At 33.4% G+C, this 23,541-nt stretch overlaps 1 protein-coding gene across 1 annotated transcript in view; it reads left to right on the top strand.

Annotated features, from left to right (window-relative positions):
• Nucleotides 1-23,541, top strand: part of UIMC1 (ubiquitin interaction motif containing 1) — a 143,939-nt gene that overhangs the window by 35,431 nt on the left and 84,967 nt on the right. The window contains exon 3 of the mRNA XM_063086343.1: nt 12,272-12,356. Within this exon, the coding sequence (XP_062942413.1) occupies nt 12,272-12,356 (85 nt within the window). The remainder of the gene's footprint in view (nt 1-12,271; nt 12,357-23,541) is intronic.

Genomic DNA, 23,541 nt, shown 5'->3' with positions numbered 1-23,541 from the left:
GGCCATCTGTTGTGCTTCCATATAACCTGTGCTTGCTTCTGTGGTATTATGTGTTTTGAAATTGCCACTGTTTTTTCTGCTGTCATTACTGGACCGTGATTTCCCGGAAGGCAAGCATTCTGTATCTTCGACACCTAACAATAATGCTTGGCCTGTGCTGGTAGGCACTCTCAGAAAATACCTGTATTAGGTTTTACTTGTTGGTACTGTTCTGTTTATTTGAACATTTCTTTAAGAAAATGTCCTAGTTCCTAGTGCAAAGGAAAACAGGAAATGTCTTTTTTTAAAAAAAATGTAAATGTAATGGCATAAACCTACAGCATCAGCGTTTCAGTCATCATAACTTGTGTCTGCTGAGTAATATTACTTGGGTTGACGCATTTTCCCATTCTCTTACTCTGACCAGATCCCTAAGAGATCAAAGAGGGGCTTTTTCCAAAACCTGCCATTGTGTTGGAGTTGCTGTTTACTAACTGTGTGATCTTTCTGAATTTTTTGTCATCTGTAAAACTAGTAATCTTACTGTGTGGTATTGTTGTGAGGATTAGGAATAATATAAGTAAAATTTCCTAGAGAGGTACTTCAATAAATGATAGCCGATATCATTGTGAATATTCAGGGTGTAGTCTGTGCCTGTCAAGAAATAAAGCTAACTGACCTGTGTGAACAAGAACTCTGTTAGTTGTTTTCTCCTTTTACATTCTTCTGTGTTAAAAAAATAAAACAAAATACAAGAACAACAAAAAAACCCGAAGAGGAAGAAAAGGACACCTCGAGTTTTATAGTTGGACAGAGCTGTTTTATTCCTGATCTTATATGCTTGGATCTCACATTTCTTATCTGTGAAATAGGGTTAGTGATATTCTTCTCACAGGATTTTTGAGAGGAATTAAACGAGGTAATGTATATAAAATGCCAGGCACATAGTAAATATGCAAAATATGATAACTTATTACAAAAATGTGGTTGGGTATAAATTGTTAGCTAATCTTTTAAAATTTATACAATATATCTAGAGGCAAAGTACTTCTTAGTATATAGCATTTTAGTAAGAAATAGAAATTCATTTTTAGCTCAAACTATTCCTCTTTCAACCTGGTAGACTTGTATGAAATACATTTATAAAAGAGACTACAAAATATGTGCCATATTACAAAGTAGTTGGGAGCATCTGTCTCACTGCCTGAAAGAAAATGCCCGTAAGGGTTAGTAACCAGTTGGATTCTGTCAGTACCAAAATAGTCCATGGGACCATTTGATGAATTAGGTTGATTTATTCTTGTCTTTTTCAATCTTCAGTTTCTCCTTTTCAAAATTCTCAGTTGTCACTTTGAAGTATTTCAGTTGAATGAAAGTCTTTGCTTTTCTGGAAATAGAAAGATATATTCCTTCCTGCCATTTTTCCGCCATTTTTTCCTCCATGTTTTAGAGAGTAGTTTCTTGAATCTCCAGTGTTTGTTTTGCTGTCAGCGTCTGCTCACCCTGTTATGAAAGATAGCTTAGATATCACTATTTGCTCTTAAAATTAAAATCAAGTATATATACCTAGAAGCATTTTTTTCTCAGCCTTTTGCTTAGGCCCAGCTTCAATATGTCTTACATCAAAAATAGCTTATTGATGTAGTGAATATGTTCTATTTCAGCAGATTATTTTGCAGATATTAACCTCTCAGATTTTAATCTATAGTTAATGTTTGTTCATAAGCCTTCAAATTGATAATATCTAACTTTTTCATTTTTCTTTTCTTTTCTTTTTTTTTTTTTAAGGTGACTGGTAAGGGGATCTTAACCCTTGACTTGGTATTGTCAGCACCATGCTCTCCGAAGTGAGAGAACTGGCCATCCCTATATAGGGATCCTGAACCCTTGGCCTTGGTGTTATCAGCACCACACTCTCCCAAGTGAGCCATGGGCTGGCCCTAAACTTTTTTCATTTTTTATAACCTCATTAATTTAGCATTTATTAAACATCCAACATCATTGAGCATCTATTATGTGCTAAATACTATTCCAGAGGCTGGGGATGCAGTGATGAACAACATAGAAACTTTCCGTTTTAATGGAGCATATATTCTAGTGGACCCTTTCTTGGTTAAGGGTGTCAAGCATATTTTCCTTGAATACTATAAACCTCAAAGTAGATTAGTTTTTTTAAAAAATTGGCCATTTATCCTCATACTGGCCAGTCACCAAAAATAAATAAATAAATAAATAAAATAACAAATTGGTTGTTAAATCATTGTTTTTCAAGGTGTTTTTTCTGTTTGTTTCTTTGTTTTTTTTAACTTAGTTCATATGGTTAAAACAGATTATTCCAGAATTTTATTTACAGCTGCACCTTCAATTGTTCTATTTCTTGGTCTTTCCAATCATAGAAATACTCCAGAAATTTTACTGTTTTCATCTTCTAAGCTATTCCAAGACTTTCTTATACCCCTATAGAGTACAAAAGTCCTTTGTATTAGACTATGTCTTCACTTGTTTTAGAAGATGTTGTTAACAAGTATATAACAGCATTTGTATATTTGGTGTCCATTGAGACTGGAAACAATTCAGGTGTATTTATTTATGATGACTTTCCCTACAAAATACTTACTAGTAATTTTTTTTCTTTTTCTTTTGGTGGCTGGCTGGTACAGGAATTCGAATACTTGACCATGTTCTAACCACTGAACTAATGAGCCAGCACTTTTGCTACTAGTATGTTAGATATAGCACTACAGTTACGTTCTGGAATGTGCAATTAATAGCTTTACAGGTTTTAAATTACTAACTCAATTTCTTTAATAGATATAGGTACTTTTCTGGTTCTCTATTTCTCTTTTAGTAAGGTTCCTGAAAAACTTCCTTTAGGATTTCTTTTAGAGCAAGTTTGCTTGGTGACAGATTCTCTTACTTTTTATTAGCTGAGTGTCTTATTTCATCTTTGTTACTGAAGGACATTTTTGTGGGATATAGAATTCTTTTCATTCAGCAATTTCAAAATGTTGTTCCACTCCTTTCTAGCCTCCGTAGTTTTTAATAAGAAATTTAGAGTCACTTGATCTTCTGTGTATAATGTGTTGTTTTTGTCTGTTTGTCTTCAAGATTTTTTTCTTTGACTTTTAGGTTTTTGATTATGATGTATTTGGGTGTGGATTTCTTTGAGTTTATTACTTTTGCCAGATTTTGGAAGTTTTCAGCCATTTTTTTTCAAATATTTTTTCTGCATCATACTCTTTCTCTTCCCCTTCAGAAATTCTAATGACTTGAATTTTAGACTTTTCGATACTGTTTTGTGGGTCCCAGAGGTCTACTTATTATTATTTTTGAATCTTTTATCTGTTATTTTGATTGGATCATTTGTATCTTCAGGTTCTCTAACTCTTTGCTCTGTCATTTCTATTCTGCTATTAAACCCATCCAGTGAATGTTTTATTTTGGTTAATATATTTTTCAGTTATAAAATTTCTATTTGGTTCTTTTTTATTGCTTCTGTTGAGACTTTCTGTCTTTCTGCTTGTTTTAGGAGTATTTGCCTAAAGACTAATAGCGTTGAGCTCTTTTCATGTGCTTATTTGTCATCCATATATCTTTTTTGGTAAAGTGTTTGTTCAGATCTTTTGCTCATTTTTAATTTTTTTTTATTGTTGGGTTTTGAGAGTTTATATGTCTTTAAACATATAAAGACTGTTTATATGTTCTAGCTACAAGGGCTTTATTAGATATAAGCTTTGCAAATATTTTTCTCCAAGTTTATGGCTTGTTTTTTCATTCTCAATGTATTTTGAAGAGCAGAAATTATTAATTTAAGTCCATATTATTCTGTTCTTTTATGGATTGAGCTTTTGGTGGTATATCTGAGGAATCTTTGCCTAACCCAAATTTACAAATGTTTTCTCATGTTTTCTTTTAGAAATTTGATTGTGAAAGGTATTACTTTTAGGTCTGTGATCTATTTTCAGTTAATTTTTGTATATGGTATAAGTATGGATCCATGTTTATTTTGTGCATCATATCCAGTTTTTTCAGCACCATATGAGTATGTTGGAAAGGCTATACTTTCTTCACTCCATTGCTTTTATACCTTTGTTAAAAATCAGTCATGTATAAATGTGGGTTTACTTCTGGACTCTATACTACTGATCTTTCTTGTCTATCTGGTCACGAAATCAGTGATCATGCTGATCATGCTGCTTTGATTACAGTAGCTTTATAATAATTTTTGAAACCAAGTCTTCTAATTTTGTTTGTCTTTGTCACAGTTGTTTTGGGTATGCTAGGTCCTTTGCATTTCTATATCAATTTTAGAATCAGTTTGTCTCTTTCTACTAAAACCCTATTGGGATTTTGATGGGAGTGGTTTTGAATTTTTAGGTCAGTCTGGTAAGAACTGACATTGTAACAGCATGGAGTCTTTTGCAATCTCTCCATTTTTCTAGATCTTCTTTAACTTTTCTAAGCAATATTTTGTAGTTTTCAGTATACATGTCTTTCACATCTTTTATCGGATTTAACGCTAAGTATTTCAGTGCTGTTGTAAATGGTATTTTTAAAAATATTTGTTTGTTAATAGAATATACAAATAGAATGTTTTTTTGTGTATTCTTGTATGCTGCAACCTTGCTAAACTCACTTATTAGTTCCAGTAGCTTTTTAATAGATTTGATTTTCTACATAGATAGTCATATTGTCCATTAATAAAGACTGTTTTCCTTCTTCCTTTCCAAGAGGGATGCCTTTTATTTCTTTTTCTTGTTTAATTCCCCTCACTAGAACCTTCAGTATATTGTTGAATAGAATTGGTGAGAATAGACATCTTTGTCTTGTTCTTGATCTTAGGGGGATGGCATTTAGTCTTTCACCATTAAGTATGTTAGCCGTAGATTTTCCATAGATGCCCTTTGTCAGGTTGAAGAAGTTCTTCTCTTCTGTTTCTAGTTTGCTGAAAGTTTTGATCAGGAATAGATATTAGATTTTATCAGTGGCCATTTCTCCATGTATTGAGATGAACTTATAGTTTTTCTTTTTTTTAGTCTGTTGTATGGTGAATTACATTGATCTTTGAATGTTAAACCAGTCCATGTTCTTGGAATAAACTGCAGTTGCTTATGATGCATTATCCTTTAATAATATTGTTGGATTAGATTTACTAAAATTTTATTTAGGATTTTGCACCTAAGGTCATGATGGATATTGGTCTGTAGTATTCTTATAATGTCTCTGGTTTTGATATCAGGGCAACTTTGTGGCTTCATAGAATGTGTTGGGAAGTATACTGTCTTCAGTTTTTTGGAAGAATTTCAGTAGAATTTATATATTTCTTCCTTAAATGTTTGATAGAATTCACCAGTGAAGCCATCTGGGCTTGAAGTTTTGTTTGTGGGAAGGATTTTAACTATAGTTTCAATTTCATTAATACATATAGGGCTATTCAAGTTATCTCTTTCTTGAGTGAGTTTTGTGTCCTTCAAGGAATTTGTCCTTTTCAACTACGTTATTGAATTTCTTGGTATAAAGTTGTTTATAATATTCCCTTGCTAACCTTTTTGAAATCTGTAGACTTTGTACTGATACCACCTCTCTCATTCCTCAGATAGGTAATTTCTTTTTTTCTGTTTATCCTGGTCAGTCTTGTGTATCACTTTTGCTTTTACTGGTTATCTGTATTGTTTTTCTGTTTCATTGATTTTCATTTTGATCTTTATTATTTCATTTCTTCTGGTTACTTTGGGTTTAATTTCCTTTTCTGTTTCTACTTAAGGTGGAAGCTATAGTCATTGATTGGAGACCTTTCTTGCTGATATAGGTGTTTAGTGCTATAATTTTCCCTTAACTGTTTTAACAGCATCCTGCAAATTCTTATTGTGTTTTCATTTTCATTCAATTCAAAATACTTCCTAATTTCCCTTTTGATTTTTTCTTTGATTTGTGAGTTATTAGAAGCGTGTTATTTAGCTTCCAAATATTCAGAGATTTTCTAGAGATTTTCTGTTACTGATTTCTGATTTAATTCCATTCATTATATGTTTCTTGTGTGAATTGAATCCTTTTTAAATTTATTGAAACTTGTTGTATGGCCCAGAATATCATTTATCTTGGCAAATATTCTGTGTATACTTGAGAAGACTGCATTTTGGGTAGTCTTTTCAGTAAATGTCAATATAATGAAGTTGGATGATAGTGTTCAAATCTACTGTGTCCTTATTGATTTTCTGCCTATTCTACAAATATTTTGGGGGGGGCTATTGAAATCTTCCACCGTAATTGCAGATTTGTCTATTTCTGTTTTCATTTCTATTAGTTTTTACTTAATATATTTTGAAATTTTGTCATTAGATGTTTAAATATTTAGGATTTTTATCTCTTGATTAATTGCCCATTTTATCATTATGAAATGTTCTTTATCACTTGTAATATTTTTTGCTCTGACATCTACTTTTTCTGGTATAGCTACTCCAGCTTCCTTTTTTTTTTTTTTGATAGAAAAATTCTTTTATCAAAACAAGTTTACATTTTAACACTGTAGCTTAACTAGAATAAATCTGTCCAATTAAAAACTGTATTAAGGACCAAACATGTAACAACTGATTTATATAATGCGATAGAATTCTCTCAAAATAATGGGTTCTAGTTTCATTGTAAGACCTCTCAAAAGCAAAAAGTTCAATTATTGGAATAATATAAACTTTTCACCTATTGATGAAGATAGTTATCCATGAGGTCAAAACTTGTAATGCATGTCACACTAACATTTTTTGTCACACTAACTTACAAACCAGAGACCTAAAGTTATAACTATTTTATATTAAATCATTTTCTCAAATTTATTTAGTTTTAATACATGAGAAGTATCTTTTAGCTATTGAAAACTTCCAGATGACCTAATATTCAAAACAGTATTTTAGAAGTGCTGTTCTTTAGTTAATATGACCTTAAATTTTGTGTTAACATTGTTTTACCATGATTTAGTTCGTATATGGTAATATACAGACCTTTAAAGTACTAGTCACTCTTTAACTATGTCTACTGCCCTAAAGCAACCAATATTTCTACTCTTTGCAATCCTGTCACATATGTAGTGTAGAAATGAGAATAAAATTTCTTTCTAATATAGCCATGTTTTCATATAGGTTAGTTTCCTCATATGGCACTACTTATATTTACTATTTAAGCATCATGGATTAATTTTTTTTCCAATAAAAAAATACTACTAAAGTGACTTCCTTAATGAGTATGACTTTTTCAAAAAAACTTAGAAACACAAGACATTTCTCAAAAATAAACTTTAGTTATTTAGTTTTTATCTACTAGTGTTTGTTTACAGATGGCCCTCTATATCTGCAGGTTCTGCATCCACAGAGTCAGCCAACCACAAATCTAAAATATTTGGGGGGAAAAAAAACAAACAGTAAGAAATAACACAGGTAAAAAAAATACAGTGTAACAACTTATTTACATAGCATTTGCATTGTGTTAGGTATTATATGTAATCTAGAGATAATTTAAAGTATCTGGGAGTATGTACATTAGGTGATATATAAATACTACACCATTTTATATAAGGGATTTGAGCATTCATGGATTTTGGTATCCGTAGGGGGGAGTAGGGCGGTGAAGTCAGGGAGTGGCCCTGGAGCCAGTCCCCTTCAGATACTGAGAGTTGACTGTTAGATCTTAGTTGATTTCAAGAGGGTTAATGACCCTAAAGCCAAATGCATTCCCATACATAAACCATTTTGCTCTCTGCAGGAAAGTTATATGATTTTACTGAATTCTTAGGCACAAAACTAAATTACTTTTAAAAATTAAGATGAGTTTTGTGCTTGTAGAATTGTTTTTCAATTTTAGTTGGATATCTAGTTGTGATACAAAAAAGGTATAGAGAAGCAGGATAATGTAGCATAATGTAGACCAGGAGACTAAAATTAACTTGATGAAAGGAGGGAGTCAATATTTATATAGAAGTAACATTTTATTTCCCATAATATTCCTCAACTTCTACAAAAGCCATAATTAGTGAAAAGACAGTCTGTAAATCCAAGATTCAAAAAAACCTTGGACAGAAACTGTGGTATTTGGGAAAGAGGAAAGGTTTATTAAAAAAGTAGCACTTTAAAAAATGTAACTCTTTTCTACTATGAATTACACATTAACATATATACACCAATTGGAAATATGCTACAACCATAATTTCTAGAAAAGCAGTTTAACATTTTCTAGATGGACTTCCCCCACATTTACTGTATAATGTAGCTGTTAGTAATGTACAAGTACAATTAACAATAATGTTTAATTACTTTTAAACAAAAAGGATTTTCTCTTTCTGTAAAGCAAGTTTTAAACATCAGAATCTATGACCATAAAGTTTTAGAACTTTCAACAGTCTAAATATTTCTAACGAAAACCTGGGCTGGCCGGTGGCTCACTCGAGAGAGTGTGGTGTTGAAAAACCATTATGTACTTCTCAAATGTTCTTTGTATGTGCCTGTAGGTACATCAGCCTAGTTATCTAGTGTGAATCCTGTAGAGATTTTTGTATCTCTTTTACTGGATGATTTTTTCTTAGTGCCATCCTTGTGCTTGTATGCTGTCTTTGTTGCTATTTCCATTGTGTTGTGGCTGTCTAGCTTTCTTTTGACTAGTCTTATGACATTTCTTTTTCTACTCTTTTATTTTTAACCTATTTGAGTCTTTACACTTAATGTACTTTTCCTGAAAGAAGCATGTATACTTGGGTCTTCCTTTATTATGCATTCTGACAGTCTGCCTTTTAATTTAGGTGTTTAGACAATTTATGTTTTATGTCATTATTGATATGGTAGTCTATCTAGATATTTAGTCTGTCATTTTGCTATTTTCTATTTTTTCCTTTTTCTACTGTTTTATTTATTTTTTGGCCTTTTGGATTAATATACTTTTTGTGATCTTATTTTATCTCTCCTTTTGACTTGCCAGCCATAACTCTTTGTTTTGTTATTTTAGCAGTTGATTTGGGGTTTTTAGTATGCATATTGAACCTATCAAAGTCTACTTTCAAGCAGTATCATACCAGTTCATGTATAATAAAAGTGCCTTATAATAGTAAATTTTTATTCCTCCTCTTCTGACCTTTATGTTATTGTTGTTTTGGTAGATGTATTGTGAACCCTGCAATACATTATTATTATTTTGTTTGAATAATCAGTTATCTTTTGAAGATAAAAAGAAAAATCTCATATGTTTATCCATGTAGTTACCACCATTGGTACTCTTCATTCCCTTGTGTTACTCCAGGTTTCCATTTGGTATCATGTTTGTCTTAGTTTCCTTGAGCTGCCATAGCAAAATACCATTAATAGGGTGGCTTATATAATAGAAATCTATTTCCTCACAGTTCTGGAAATTGGAAGTCCTAGATCAAAGTACTTGCAGGGTTGGCATCTGATGAGAGTTCTATCCTTGCTGTATGCTTGCATGGGCTTCCCTTCTTGCATGGCGTTGGGGGGGCAGACAGGTGAGGAGAGTGTGTGTGCGAGATCTCCATTGTCTCTTAAAAGGGCACTAATCTCATCATGAAGGCCCCACCCTCCTGACCTCATCTAACCCTAATTATATACCAAAGGCTTCATTTCCAAATACCATCAAATTGGGGGTTAAGCCTTCAATATATTGATTTTGGGGGACACTGTCCAGTCCATATTAATGTTCCTGCTTTCTGAAGGCCTTTAACATTGTGAGTGGGTCTGCCAGTGATAAATTCTTCTAGCTTTAGTATATATGAGAAGTCTTTATTTCACATTTTTTTTAAAATAAAATTTTTAGTTTGGGATAATTTAGCTTTATAAAAAGTTTGTGGAGCTGGCATTTAGCCCACTTGGGAGAGCATGGTGCTGATAACACAAAAGTCAAGGGTTTGGATCCCCATACCAGCCACCATAAGTAAGTAAGTAAAATAAGTAAAGTAAGTAAGTAAATAAGTAAGTAAATTAAAGAAAAAAGTTTGCAATGACATTGTGGAGATTTCTTTAGGCCATTCACCCACTGTCTCTTAATGTTAACATCTAACATAACCATGGTACAGTTGTTGTACTAAGACATTGACATTGCTATATTACTGTTAGCTAAGCTCTGAATTTCATTTGGATTTCACCAGTTTTTCCACTAATGTCCTTTTCCTGTTCCAGGATCTAATCCAAGATACTATATTACATTTAGTAGCTTTCATTTTGGAAGATTATTCTGGGTATAGGATTTTAGGTTGACAACTTTTTTCTTTTAGTACTTCAAAGGATATTGCTCCATTGTCTTCTTCCTTGTGTTGTTTGCAACAAGAAGTTTGATTTCATCCTTATTTTTTCCCTCTGTAAATAACATGTGTTTTCTCTCTGGCTGGTTTTGAGGTAATTTCTTTTATCACTGGTTTTGAGTAATTTGATTATGATGTACTTTTAAGTTAATTTTATTTATTTATTTTTTATTTTTTTGGCTTTTTCGTGACCGGCACTCAGCCAGTGAGTGCACCGGCCGTCCCTATGTAGGATCCGAACCCACGGCGGGAGCGTTGCTGCGCTCCCAGCGCCGCACATTCCTGAGTGCGCCACGGGCTCAGCCCTAAGTTAATTTTATTGTGCTTGTGGTTTGTAGAACTTCTTGGATCTGTGGGTTTATAGTTTTCATTAAGTTTGAAATGTTGTCATCCATTATATCTTCAAATATTTTTCTGGCTGTCTCCCTTTTAGGGACTATAACTATTATACATCAGGCCACTTAAAATTGTCCCACATTTGACTGATATTCTTTTCAGTTTTTTTTGGATGTCGCATGAGCCACATTTCAAGTGCTCCATAGCTCCATGTAGCTAGTGGCTACCTTTTTTGACAGCGCAAATGTGGAACATTTCTGTCATTGTAGAAAGCCCCATTGGATAGTGCTGTAACTTTACATGATAACCAGGACTAATCCTATCATGCCTTAAATCTGTCTACTCATGCACCAGAAGAAATTCAAGCTACGTGTTTTTACTTTGTTCTTTTCTCTGAACAACATAACCTGGAAGTTATTACTTTTCACTCTTTTGCTTATTTTCTTGCATTATTTTCAATAATACTTGTTATATTTTTACTTGAATCTATCTCTTTAGGGGACCCAATAATTTATTTTTCTTTTTAAAGATGGTCTTATCTATCTTCAATTTGTTTCCTGAGTTTTATCAGCTCCTACTCCATTTGTTTCTTTTTTGTCTGTTTATGGTCTTAGTTATTGAATTTCCGATTCTAGTCTTCTTAATCTCTAAAACCTTCTTTGAATTTTGTTTCGGAATGTTGTTTTTGTTAAAAAATTTTCCCTTGAGTTTCTTTAAAATTCTGTCTTTTTGTATATTTGCTTTTGTAGGCTGTGAAGTCCATTTAGTTTTTCTTTTCTTTTTTTTTTTTTTGTAGGTGATTAGGTCTGTTTGTCAGTCTGAAATGCTTTAAGAATTTTTTTTCGTATTTATTGTTTACTAATAGATGTCTGGGAATTAATTGTTCAAGGTGTATTTTCCCAAAGAATGGTAGGCATTTTCAATATGTAGATTTTGATCTTTCCCCCACCCTGTCCCCCCAAAAAATTTTCTTGGATTATGGTTTTAACATTAGTTTGTTACTTTGTTTTGTTTTTTCTTCAGATACCCCAATTATACATATATTGCATCATCTTTGCCTGTATTCTATTTCAACCACTTTCTCTCAGCTCATTTTTATTCCTTTCTTTATTTCATTTTTTGTTGTCTTAATTATTTTTTTTGCTCTTTCCTCAATGCTGTTTATTAAACTTTGAGGTGGGCTGGGATTAGTGTATTTGGTTCTTTATTTCTATAGAAATTTTACTTTTGTAGAATTCTTTATTTACCTTCTTTTTCTTTTCCTTCACTACCCAGTAGACAAATGGTGATATAAAATAAATGAATACACACTGAGTTTAAATGTTATTATTGGTTTTTAAACCCTGAATCAAGTTTTTCTGATCTTGGGTTGGTGCTTACTGGTATTTTGGAGATAGACCAGTTTTTACATGACTGTAATATAACAAATAATAATGTCAATGGGTTATAAATTTTTATTTTTATGGTTTTGTTGGTTCCAGGTCTTACATGTTTTCCTTTTTGTAGTGAAAAGGATTTTTTTCTCCTGACATTTTATGTGCATATTTACAACAATCCTTGATTCTTCAGAGGCCTCTGTGAGCCACAGAGGAGATAGAGGAGGTAAAGAAATTACTACTTTTATTAAAGGTAGCCACATTGATTATATTTCTTGTTTTGCAAAAACAGGAACCAAAGGAGGAGAATGGATTGCTGAAAATGAAGACAAAACAGTCAAATAGAGCAAAGTGTTTGGCCAAAAGAAAAATTGCACGTATGTTTTCATTTCTGTGTTGAGAATGGTTTGGAAATTGTAACAGTGGCAGAATTGACACTGGTTTTTTCATTAGGAAAAGGAATTTTCTGAATAAGGTTGTATGTACTTCCTGTTTATTCTGGATTCCATTAAAATTTTTAGGAATTGCTTAGCCTTGAAATTAAAAACGTGACCTTCAGAGGTAGGCATACTTGGGTTTTAATTCTTGCTTTACCCCTTACTCTGTGGATCTTAGGCAGGTCACTGCTTTTAGCTTACCTCTGTTTCCTCATCAGTAGGGTGCAGAAAATAACACTTACTTAGAAAGTCACTTAATAGAGTCTTAAATTGTTGGAGGTTTTGCTTTCTCTTCTGTCCTTGTTACTCGTGAAGTTATTTAATCATTATTATATTTTTGTATTTTAATATGATATGAAATGTTCAAGTATTTCAGTTAATTTTTCAGTGTAACTTGTTGAATTATTACAATAATTGATTCAAGAAAATAAGGCTTTCTTTCACTGTTAATTTGAATTGTGGTGCTTTAAGATAAAATTGTGATTTGTAAAATTAACCATAAAGAGCCTTTTGTTGTTAAATCATTACGTTATGTCTAGATATAACTGTACAGTGAGATCTATTTAATGTACACAAGTTACCTTCAGTCTTGAGAATTATAGGTAATAGTTACTTTCTGAAATGTAGTAATTTTTACCAATTGATAGTTAAGTTTTTGTCACCATTAGTACTGTTGACAGTTGTCTGCTTGGTTTTTCTGGATCTTTATAGTCAAAGCAGGTTTTACTTTTTTAATTTAGTTGGTTAATGCTTTTTTTATTCAGTGTGACAATCTGTCTTTTAATTGGTATGTTTAGACCATTTACGTTTAATTATTGATGTGGTTAGATTAACATTTACCATTTTGGAAGATGTTTCAATTGTTTTTTCTCCTTTTTATATTTATTTATTTTGTTTGAGTTGTTTTTTGTTTTCTTCTTTTTCTGTCTATTTTTGTATTTGTTGAGTATCATTCTATGATTCTATTTTATTTCTACTATTGGCTGATTATATCTTTCAAAAATATTTAGTGATTGCCCTAGGGGTTACAGTGCACATATTTAATTACTTACAGTCACCTTTAAATAATGCTTTATAGTTTCATATGTAGTGTAAAGACTGTGCAAGTGTATACCCAATTCAGTTCTATCCTTTGTCATAGGCCTGTTGGCAATGAATGCTGTATTTTTGTTTGTCTGAGAAAGTCTTTATTTCTCTTTATTTAGATATGATTCACATACCATCAAATTCACCCATTTAACATGTACAGTGGTTTTTAGTATATTAACACTGTACAACCATCACCACAATCTTATTCTAGGCTATTTTTATCACTCCAGGAAGAAACCTCATATTTTTATCAGTCACCCAAACTCTTCATCCCACCTAACCTAAGCAACTACTACTCTACTTTCTATACATTTTTTTTTTCTATAGATTTTGCCTATTCTGGACATTCCATATAAGAGGAATCCTATAATATGTGGTCTCTTGTGACTGGTTTCTTTGACTTGTCATACTGTTTTCAGTTTCATCCATGGTTTAGCATGTACCAATACTTCATTTCTTTATTGCTAAATAATATTGCATTATATTGCTGTAGTACATTTGTTTTTCTTTTCATTATTTGATAGACATTTGTGTTGTTTCTGTTTTTGTCTATTTTAACTAATGCTGCTATGAACATTCATACAAATTTTTGTGTGGACATATGTTTTTATTTCTCTTGAGTATGTACCTAGGAGTGGGATTCCTGGGTCACATGATAACCCTAATCATTTGAGGAAGTGCCACACTTTTTAAATGTGGCTGCACATTTTACATTTTTATCAGCAATATTTGAGGGTTCCAGTTTCTCTACATCATTGCCAACTCTTTTTTTTTTTTTTTATTGCCATCTTAGTGGATGTAAAGTGGTATCTCACTGTGGTTTTGATTTGCATTTTTTCTGTAATGGTTAATCACATTGAGCATCTTTTCACGTGGTTATTGGCCATTTGTATATCTTCTTTCCAGAAATGACTATTCAGTTCTTTTGCTCATTAGAAATAAGTTTCTAGGAAAATTGTAAAGTACACATTACATAAAATACACTTTTAGCTATTTTATAATGTTTTGGTTTTTTTTGGGGGGGTGTTGAATTTTGTCAAATGCTTTTTCTTTGTCTAGTGAGGTGATTATGTGGGTTTTGTCCTTTATTCTGTTGATTTGGTGTATTACACCAATTGATTTTCATCAAATTAACCTTGCATTCCTGGGATCAATCCCACTGTCATAGTGTATAATACTTTTTATATGTTGCTGGATTTGGTTCGCCAGTATTATGTTGTGAGTTTTTGTATTTACATTTATAAGAGATATTGATCTGTAGTTTTCTTGTGATGTCTTTGTCTGGATTTGGTATTAGACTCATATTGGCCTTATAAAATGAGTTGAGTAATGTTTCCTTTCTCCTCCATTTTTTTGGAAGAGTTTGTGAAGAACTGGTATTAATTTTTCTTTAACTGTTTGGTGTAGTTCATCTGTAAACCTGTCTGGTACTGGTCCTTTCCTTGTGGGTAGTGTTTTGGGTATTAATTTGATCTCTTGTTATAGTTTTATTCAGATTTTCTGTTTCTTTTTGAGTCAGTTTTGCTAGTTTGTGTCTTTCTAGGAATTAGTCCATTTTATCTAAGTTATCTAACTTATTGGCATACAGTTGTTAAAAGTATTCCCTTATGTACAGCTTTGTTTCTGTAAGGTTGTTAGTAATGTCTCTATTTTCGTTCCAGATTTTAGTTATTTGACTCTTCTCTCTTCTTTTCCTGCCCAATGTAGCTTAAAGTTTGTCAATTTTGTTGAATGTTTCAAAGCACAAACTTTTCGTTTCCTTGATTTTCTCATTTTTCTATTCTCTTTAAATTTTTTAGTAATCTTTATTACTTTTTTTCTGTCCTCAAACTTAATTTTTTTATTTTTTATATTTCTTAATTTTTTTATTGAAATGTGTTATACATATGTTTGTGGGGTACAGCGTGTGAATATCAGTACATGTGTACAATGTGTGATGATCAAATAATGATAATTAGCATATTCATCATTATAAAACCTAATCATTTCTTTTCGATGAGGACATTTGCTGTCCTCTCTTTTAGCCATTTGATAACATGTAGTAAATTATTGTTATTTATAGATGCCTAGGTCAACTGTATACTCATAGAACTTATTTTTCTGTCTAGCTGTCATGTGTCCATTCTTCCTTCTGCTTTCTTTAGGTTCAATTTGCTCTTTTTTTCCTGTGTTTGAAGGTGGAAATTTAGGTTATTGATTTGTGATGTTTCTTCTTTTTAGATATAAGCATTATGCAGCTGTAGATTTTTCTATAAGTACTCCATTAGCTTTATCTGGTAAGTTTTGAGGACATGTATTGTTTCTATCTTCATTTTCATTCATCAAGTTATTTTCTAATTTCCTTTGTGATTTCTTCTTTGACCCATTTGTTTCGGAGTGTTTTGTTTAGTTTCCACATATCTGTGTATTTTCCAAATTTCTTCTTTTCTTGTTCATTTCTAATTTTACTCCATCGTAGTTGGAAGACATACTTTGTATGATTATTATCCTTTTATGTTTTGGGGCTTGTTTATTGCCATCATATAGTCTATCCTGGAGAATATTCTACATGCACTTGAGGAAAGTGTGTATTCTGGTGTTGTTGGGTGTCTGTTTTGTCTAGTTGGTTTATAGTGTGTTGTTCAAGTGTACTCTTTGCTTGTTCTGCGTATCTTCAGTTTTGAAAGATATTTCTCTTAGTTATAGAATTCTGACTTGACAGTTTCTTCTTTCATCATTTTCAAGATGAACTCCATTGTCTTCTGGCTGTAGAGTTTCTGATGAGAAGTCTGATTTAATTCTTATCTTTGTTCTTTTGTATGTAACATGTCTTTATTTCTTTGGCTGCTTTCAATATTTTTTGTATCTTTGGTTTTTTTTTTTTTTTTTTTGGTTTTTAATCAGTTTAAATATAACATGTTTAGGTGTGAATTTTTTGGGGGAGTGTAGAGTGTATTTTTCTTGGTATTCTTTCTGGATCTGTGATTTGGGATCTTTTTACTAACTTTGGGTAAAAATTCTCAGCCATTTTATTTTTTAATATTTGTCTTGCCCCATTTCCCTTTTTCATCTGGGGTTCCAGTGACACATATTTTAGACTATTTCCTGTTGTCTCATAGCTCCTGGATACTTTTTTTTGTATTGAGTCTACTTCTGAGTCCATTGAAGTCATTCTTCATCTCTGTTACCATGTTTTCAATTTCTAGCATTTCCATTGTATTTTTAATAGTTTTCAATTTTTTGTTGAAATTTTCCATTTGTTCATGCACGTGATTCACCTTTTTCACCAGAGCTTTTTAACATATTAATCACAGTTGTCTTAAATTTCTTATCTAATTATCCCAAATCTGGGTCATATCTGAGTCTGGTTCTGTTGATTGCTTTGCCTCTTGACACTGTATTGTTTTTTTCTCCCTTTAATGTATATTTAATAACTTTTGGTTGAAAGCTGTACATTTTGAGAAGAACAGTAGAGACTGAGGTAAGTAGTATTTATGCCTGGAAATGGACATACTTTTTCCTTTCTTCAATGTATGTGTGCGTATGCGTGTCATTGGGGGTAGGGAGGTTGAGACAGTCTAGTAGTTAGCAGTTAAGTTGTATCTACATTTTTTTCCCTGAGTTTACCCTCAGTGCTTCATAGGCTTCAAATTCCTCTAGCATTACCTTTTTGCCAGGGCACCTGGCTGGTTTGCTAGAAGGTTTTTCTCAGCATCTACTTTCGGCTTTAGGTCTTACCTTTGGACCTGCACTTCAGAGGGGATTTCTGTTGGTGCTTTTGCCCCTTTCCCAGCAGTAGATTGCTATTACTTTTTCTATGCTTGCTAGTCTAGTTTTGGGGATGGGTAAAGGGAGAGGACTTTTCTGTAGTTCTGGTTCAGCCTTGGTCTGAGACATGCACTCTGTCCCTGAGTCTAGGGGTTAGGAACTTTCCATTGATTTTTCCTCTTCCTGATTGGTAAGGGATTGCTAATGGTTTGGGCCTGGGACATTTTCCCATTCCTCTCCCAGAGTTAGATAATTATTTTTCTGTTTCCTTTTCTCAGCTGCAGTGGGTCTTGTGGCCTGAGGACAACAGGTTTTACTCCCTTCTTCTAGCATTTTAAGGCTTTCATTATGGGAGTTAGGGATGTTAGTATGGGAGTCAGGGATGCCTTTCTCCCATTGGCTGCCTTTTTCCTCCCACAGGTGTGCACCATGAGGGAAGCCTTTTCAGTTCTCCTAATCTCCCACAATATTTCTCATGAGCATGTGCTAAAATTTGGGAGAAAAGTCTGCAAGTGGGTATACATTTTCCTTGTGTCTGTGGTTCCTGGGGATTCTATACTCTCATGCTAGCCTAGACATGGCCTGTTGCAATTTATTAAAAATCTTAGCTGATTTTTTTCTTACCAGGTTGTATGAGGACTGATGTCTACTCTAGCTAAGCAAAGATGTCCTGTCTCTCTTTGGAGACCCTCGACTTTTCTTAGATCTTAGGCTAGTTGATTGCCCTGGAGTTTTAGCTCTCTGCTGGATTCAAGAAAAGTTGTGAATTTATAAGTTTTTATTGTTTTTGGAAGGGTGGGAACAATGCTTATTCGAGTTTTGTATATCCAGTGGAAGCCAGAAGTGGTTATTCTGAATCTTAATGAGCAGCAGAATCTCTTTTATGATTCCTATTTTGTACCTTTGTGACACTTGTTTATTGCTGAACCATGGGTTCTGTTCTATTTATTGCAGTTAGAGCCTGACTGAAATTAATGATGTTGGCAGGGCTGATACTTAATACATTTAGTTGCTAGTCTAAATTTGATGTCCCCTCATTGATATTCAGTTGTAGTCAGAGCAGCTTCCCAGTCCAGGGTATGATTTATTCATGGATCCTATATCTGAGATGTTGTATTCAAGAAGAATTTTTTAAAAAGTCTTTTTTATCCTTCTGGATTTAAGTCAATCATTTAAAACAGTGATTCTCAATGTGGGGCTGTTTTGCAAACTTCCCCCATAACCTGGGGCATTTGGCAATGTCTATAGATATATTTGGTTGTCACAACTTGGGGGAATGGGGTGCTACTGGCATCTAGTGGGAAGAAGCCAAGGATAATGCTAACTTTCCTACAATGGAAGGGACATCCCTCCACAACAAAAGTTGCCTGACACAAAATGTCAATAGTGCTGAGGTTGAAAAACCCAGGTTTAAAATAAATACATTTGGGTAAAAATAATGCTAATTGAACACTTCCTCATAGAATTCTTTGGACACTAAAGATTCATTAATGTCTCTTTTAAGGGCTTAATTTAGTAAAATAATGTTTTTAAGGCCAATGGTTGTTTTCGTTATGACATCCTTTGCTATTGTGACTAATGATATCACATCTCTGAATCTTATCATGTAAACTTTTTTTTTTACATGGAAAAGGAAGACCTATTGAAATTTTTTTAAAGTTGTAAAGTGAATAATATTACAGGAAAGTATAGTAATGACTTCTTAATAAAAATGACATAGATACAAATTTTAAAATTCAATAATAAAAATGGCAAAAAGAAAATAAAAAAGAAAACCTTGCAGAATTGTTACACAGAAATAATGTAAAAGAAATTGTGACCATCATTTCAGATATCTATGCATAGATAATAGTAGAAAGTTCTACATTAAGATGAAATAATTTCATAGGGATGGGCTTATACTATACATAAAATTGATCCTTATTATTTATGAATTCTGTGTTTGCAAATTCATGTGTTTGCTAAAATTTATTTGTACCCCTAAAATCAATACTCATGGTGTTTTGTGGTCATTAGGGGACATGCTCAAAGTGGCAAAAGTAATTGAGTTGCTAAACCTGCACATTCCCAGCTAAGGTCAAACAGGGTAATACCTTCTTTTTTGTCCTTTTTGTGGTCTCTTTAGTGTCACAATTTTTGTATTTCCTTCCCTTTTTGTTGGTGATTTCACTGTTTAAAATGCCCCCAAACATAGTGCCAACGTTCTGTCTAGTCTTCCTAAGTACAAGGCACTGTGATGCACTTTATGGAGAAAATATGTGTGTTAGATAAGCTTAATTCAGGCATAAGTTATTGTTCTCTTGGCCATGACATGTTCAATGTTGGCAAATCAAAAATATGTATTAAGGAAGGTGTGTGTATTTATTTATTTATTTATTTATTTATTTATTCATTCATTCATTCATTCATTCGTTCATTCATTCATTCATTTATTTATTTATTTATTTATTTGTTTATTTTTAAAAAGATGACCGGTAAGGGGATCTTAACCCTTGACTTGGTGTTGTCAGCACCACGCTCACCCAGTGAGCAACCGGCCATCCCTATATGGGATCCGAACCCGTGGCCTTGGTGTTATCAGCACCACACTCTCCCGAGTGAGCCACGGGCCGGCCCAGGAAGGTGTCTTTAAACTCATGAAACAAGGCTAGGTATTGTGTGATTGATGAAAATGTAATCAGAGACTCATAAGAACCTAAGCCTGTATTTGCCCTAGGGGCAGTGGTTCATTGCTTGCTAATTCAGTGTTTGTAGTGACTTTGTAGAACATAGCTGCCATGAATAACAAGAACAAATGTATTATTTTTCTTCACTCAGATATTTATAGGGCTGGCCGATTTGCTCAGTTGGTTAGAGCACAGTGTTATAAAACCAAGGTCAAGAGTTCTGATCCGCATACTGGCCAGCTCCCTAAATAAGTAAATAAGTGAATACAAATGAAAAAACCCACAAATGTTTAATAACTTATTTTCATAAAAATCAACATGAAAGGTGATTAATGTAAAAATGGAATGGTAAGTGCAAACCTAGGTAAGTAAGGTGAGGACTGTATTGCTATTGAAAGTTTCTAGAAGAAAGTAAAACCAAGCAGCCAGTGGCTTTATAGTCAGGCTTCACTTTTCCTTGAGAGTTTACAGGAGAAGATTTGTTGAAAGTCTGGAAGCCAAGAACAGCCCCTACTGCCCAGCAGAAGGCAGGAGTACATGTGAGGTCTGAGGCAGGAGCTGAGGGCAGTACTCCCTGCCTGGGAGAAGGTAGAAGCATGCTGAGAACAATACCTCTATGCAGGTGGCTTGCCACTTCCTCAGCCTTGGCTGCTGCAACAGTGGCTCACCGCCACAGTTGCAGCCACAGCCACCATGCAGGTGGCCCTCCAGCCACTCAACTGCATTGACACAGGGAGAGTCACCAGTGGAGACTGAAAAAGAAGAGGAAGACCCTCTCTTCAAAGTCTGCTCCAGAATAATAGATGCAACTGCTCTACCAGATGACCAGACATCAGTGTAGAGATACTAGGAATATGAGAATCCAAGAAAATATAACACCACCAAAAGAATACAGTAATTCTCAAATAGAGCAAGAAACACTTGAAATGACTGAAAAGGAATTCTGACCAACAATCTTAAGGAAGCTCAGTGAGATATGAGAAGACTCAGAGGACATAATGAAATGAGAAAAAAAATCCAGGATATGAAGGAAGAAATTTATGAAGAGGTTAATACCTTAAAAAAGAATGTAGCAGAGCTCATGGAACTGAAAGGTTTAGTCAAGGAAATAAACACAAACAAGAGCTTAAGCAGCAGGCTAGAACAAGCAGAAGAATTTCCAATCTTGAAGATAGTCTTTTTGAAATAACCTAGGCAGACAAAAACAAGGAAAAAAGAATTTTAAAAAATGAAGAAAATCTAAGAGAGCTAACAGACATTCTCTGTGTGCATTTATGCACACAGACATTCAAATCACAGGTATTCCAGAATGGGAGGAGAAAGGAAAAGGCATGGAGAATCTATGCAATGAAATAATAAGAGAAAACTTCCCAAGTGTAAGGAGAGACACAGACCTTCAGAGCCAGGAAGCTCAAAGATCTCCAAACAGATTCAACCCAAAAAGATCCTCTCCAAGACACATTGTATTCAAACTGGCAAAGCTCAAAGACAAAGAGAGAATCTTGAAAGAAGCAAGACAAGTCAAGTCACTTGTAAGGGTGCCCCTGTCAGACTAACAGCAGACTTCTTAACAGAAACTCTATAGGCCAGAAGAAAATGAGGTGATATATTCAAAATGCTGAAAGAATAAAACTGCCAGCCAAGAATACCCAGCAAGGGAGAAATAGTGTATTTTCTAGACAAACAAAAACTGAGGAAGTTCAACACCACATGACCAGCCCTGCATAAATCCTCAAGGAAGTCCTGCGTCTGGAATGTGAAAAACGATCACTACCACAAATACACAAGAGAGAACAAAACCCCCTGGTAGAACAAAGATACAAATGAGAAAGAAAAAGAAACTAAATTTTACCATCACAAAAAACCAACAAACATCAAAGACAGATAATAAAAGTGGAAGAAAGGAACAAAAGGTATTTAAAACATCCTGTTGAAAATCGACAACCATAAATGTAGATGGATTAAACTCCCCACTCAAAAGACAGAGACTGGCTGATTGGAATAAAAAACTAGACCCAACTATATGCTGTATTCAAGAGACTCACTTCATCTGTAAAGGCACACACAGACTAATAGTTAAGGAATGGAAAAAGATATACCATGCATTGGAAACCAAAAACGAACAGAAGTAGCTATTCTTATATCAGATAAAATAGACTTTAAACCAAAAAATATAAAAAGAGACAAAGAAGGCCACCATATAATGATAAAAAGCTCTATGCAGCAAGAAGACATAACAGTCATAAATATATATGCAGCCCAAACTGGAGCACCCATATGTATAAAGCAAACACTATTAGGCCTAAACAAAGAGGTAGACCCCGATATGATAATAGCAGGGGACCTGAACACCCCACTGTCAGCATTGGACAGATCATGTAGGTAACAAATCAAAAGAAACATAGGATTTAAACTACACTTTAGGCCACCTGGACCTGGCAGATATCAATAGAACATTTCATCCAACAACCACAGAATATACATTCTTCTCATGAGCACATGGAACATTCTCAAGGATAGACCATATGTTGGGTCACCAATCAAGTCTCAAAAAATTTTTAAAACTTGGTATTTTTTCAGATGAGAGTGGATTAAAACTAGAAATAACAAGTGGAACTCAAGAAACTATGCAAATACATGGAATTAAACAACATGCTCCTGAACAACCTATGGGTTCAAGAAGAAGTTAAACAGGAAATCAAAAAATTCCTTGAAACTAATGAAAATAAAGACACATCATACCAAAACCTGTGTGATACTGCTAAATAATACTAAGTTTATTGCAATAAATGCTTAATTACATGAAAAGGATAGAAAGATTTCAAATAAAGAACCTAACACTACACCTCAAAGAACTAGAAAAACAAGAACAATCCAATCCCAAAATTATGAGATGGAAAGAAATAATTAATATCAGAGGAGAACTAAATGAAATAGAGACCCCCAAAATGATACAAAAGATCAATGAAACAAAAAGTTGGTTTTTTGAGAAGAGAAACAAAATAAACAATCCATTAGTTAAGCTAACTAAAAGCGGAAGACCCAAGTAACAAAAATCAGAAATGAAAAAGGAGATATTATAACCAATACCACAGAAATAGAAAGAATCATTAGATTCTATTATAAACACCTATACACCAACAAATTTGAAAACCCAGAGGAAATGTATACATTTTTTGACACTATGAACTACCAAGACTGAATCAAGAGGAAATAGATAATCTGAACAGATCAATCATAAGCAATGAGATTGAAGCAGTATATAGCAGTCTCCCAAGAAAGAAAACCCAGGACCAGATGACTTTACTGCTGAATTCTAGCAGACCTTTAAAGAGGTATTAACATCAGTTCTCTTCAAACTATTTCCCCAAATTGGAACAGAGGCCATACTCCCAAATTCATTCTGTGAGGCCAGCATCACTCTGATACCCAAACCGGACAAACATAACAAAAAAAGAAAACTACAAGCCAATATCCTTGATGAACATAGATGCAAAAATCCTCCACAAAATATTAGCAACCAGAATACAGCAACACATCAAAAAAAAATTATGTACCATGATTAAGTGGGATTGATCCCAGGGATTCAAGGATGGTTCAACATACACAAGTCAATAAATGTG

This window comes from Cynocephalus volans, chromosome 2, assembly GCF_027409185.1.
Source record: "Cynocephalus volans isolate mCynVol1 chromosome 2, mCynVol1.pri, whole genome shotgun sequence".
In the NCBI taxonomy this organism is placed as follows: Eukaryota; Metazoa; Chordata; class Mammalia; order Dermoptera; family Cynocephalidae; genus Cynocephalus; species Cynocephalus volans.
Note: the sequence above shows the minus strand (reverse complement) of the source record. Positions and strands in the feature narration are given on the sequence as shown.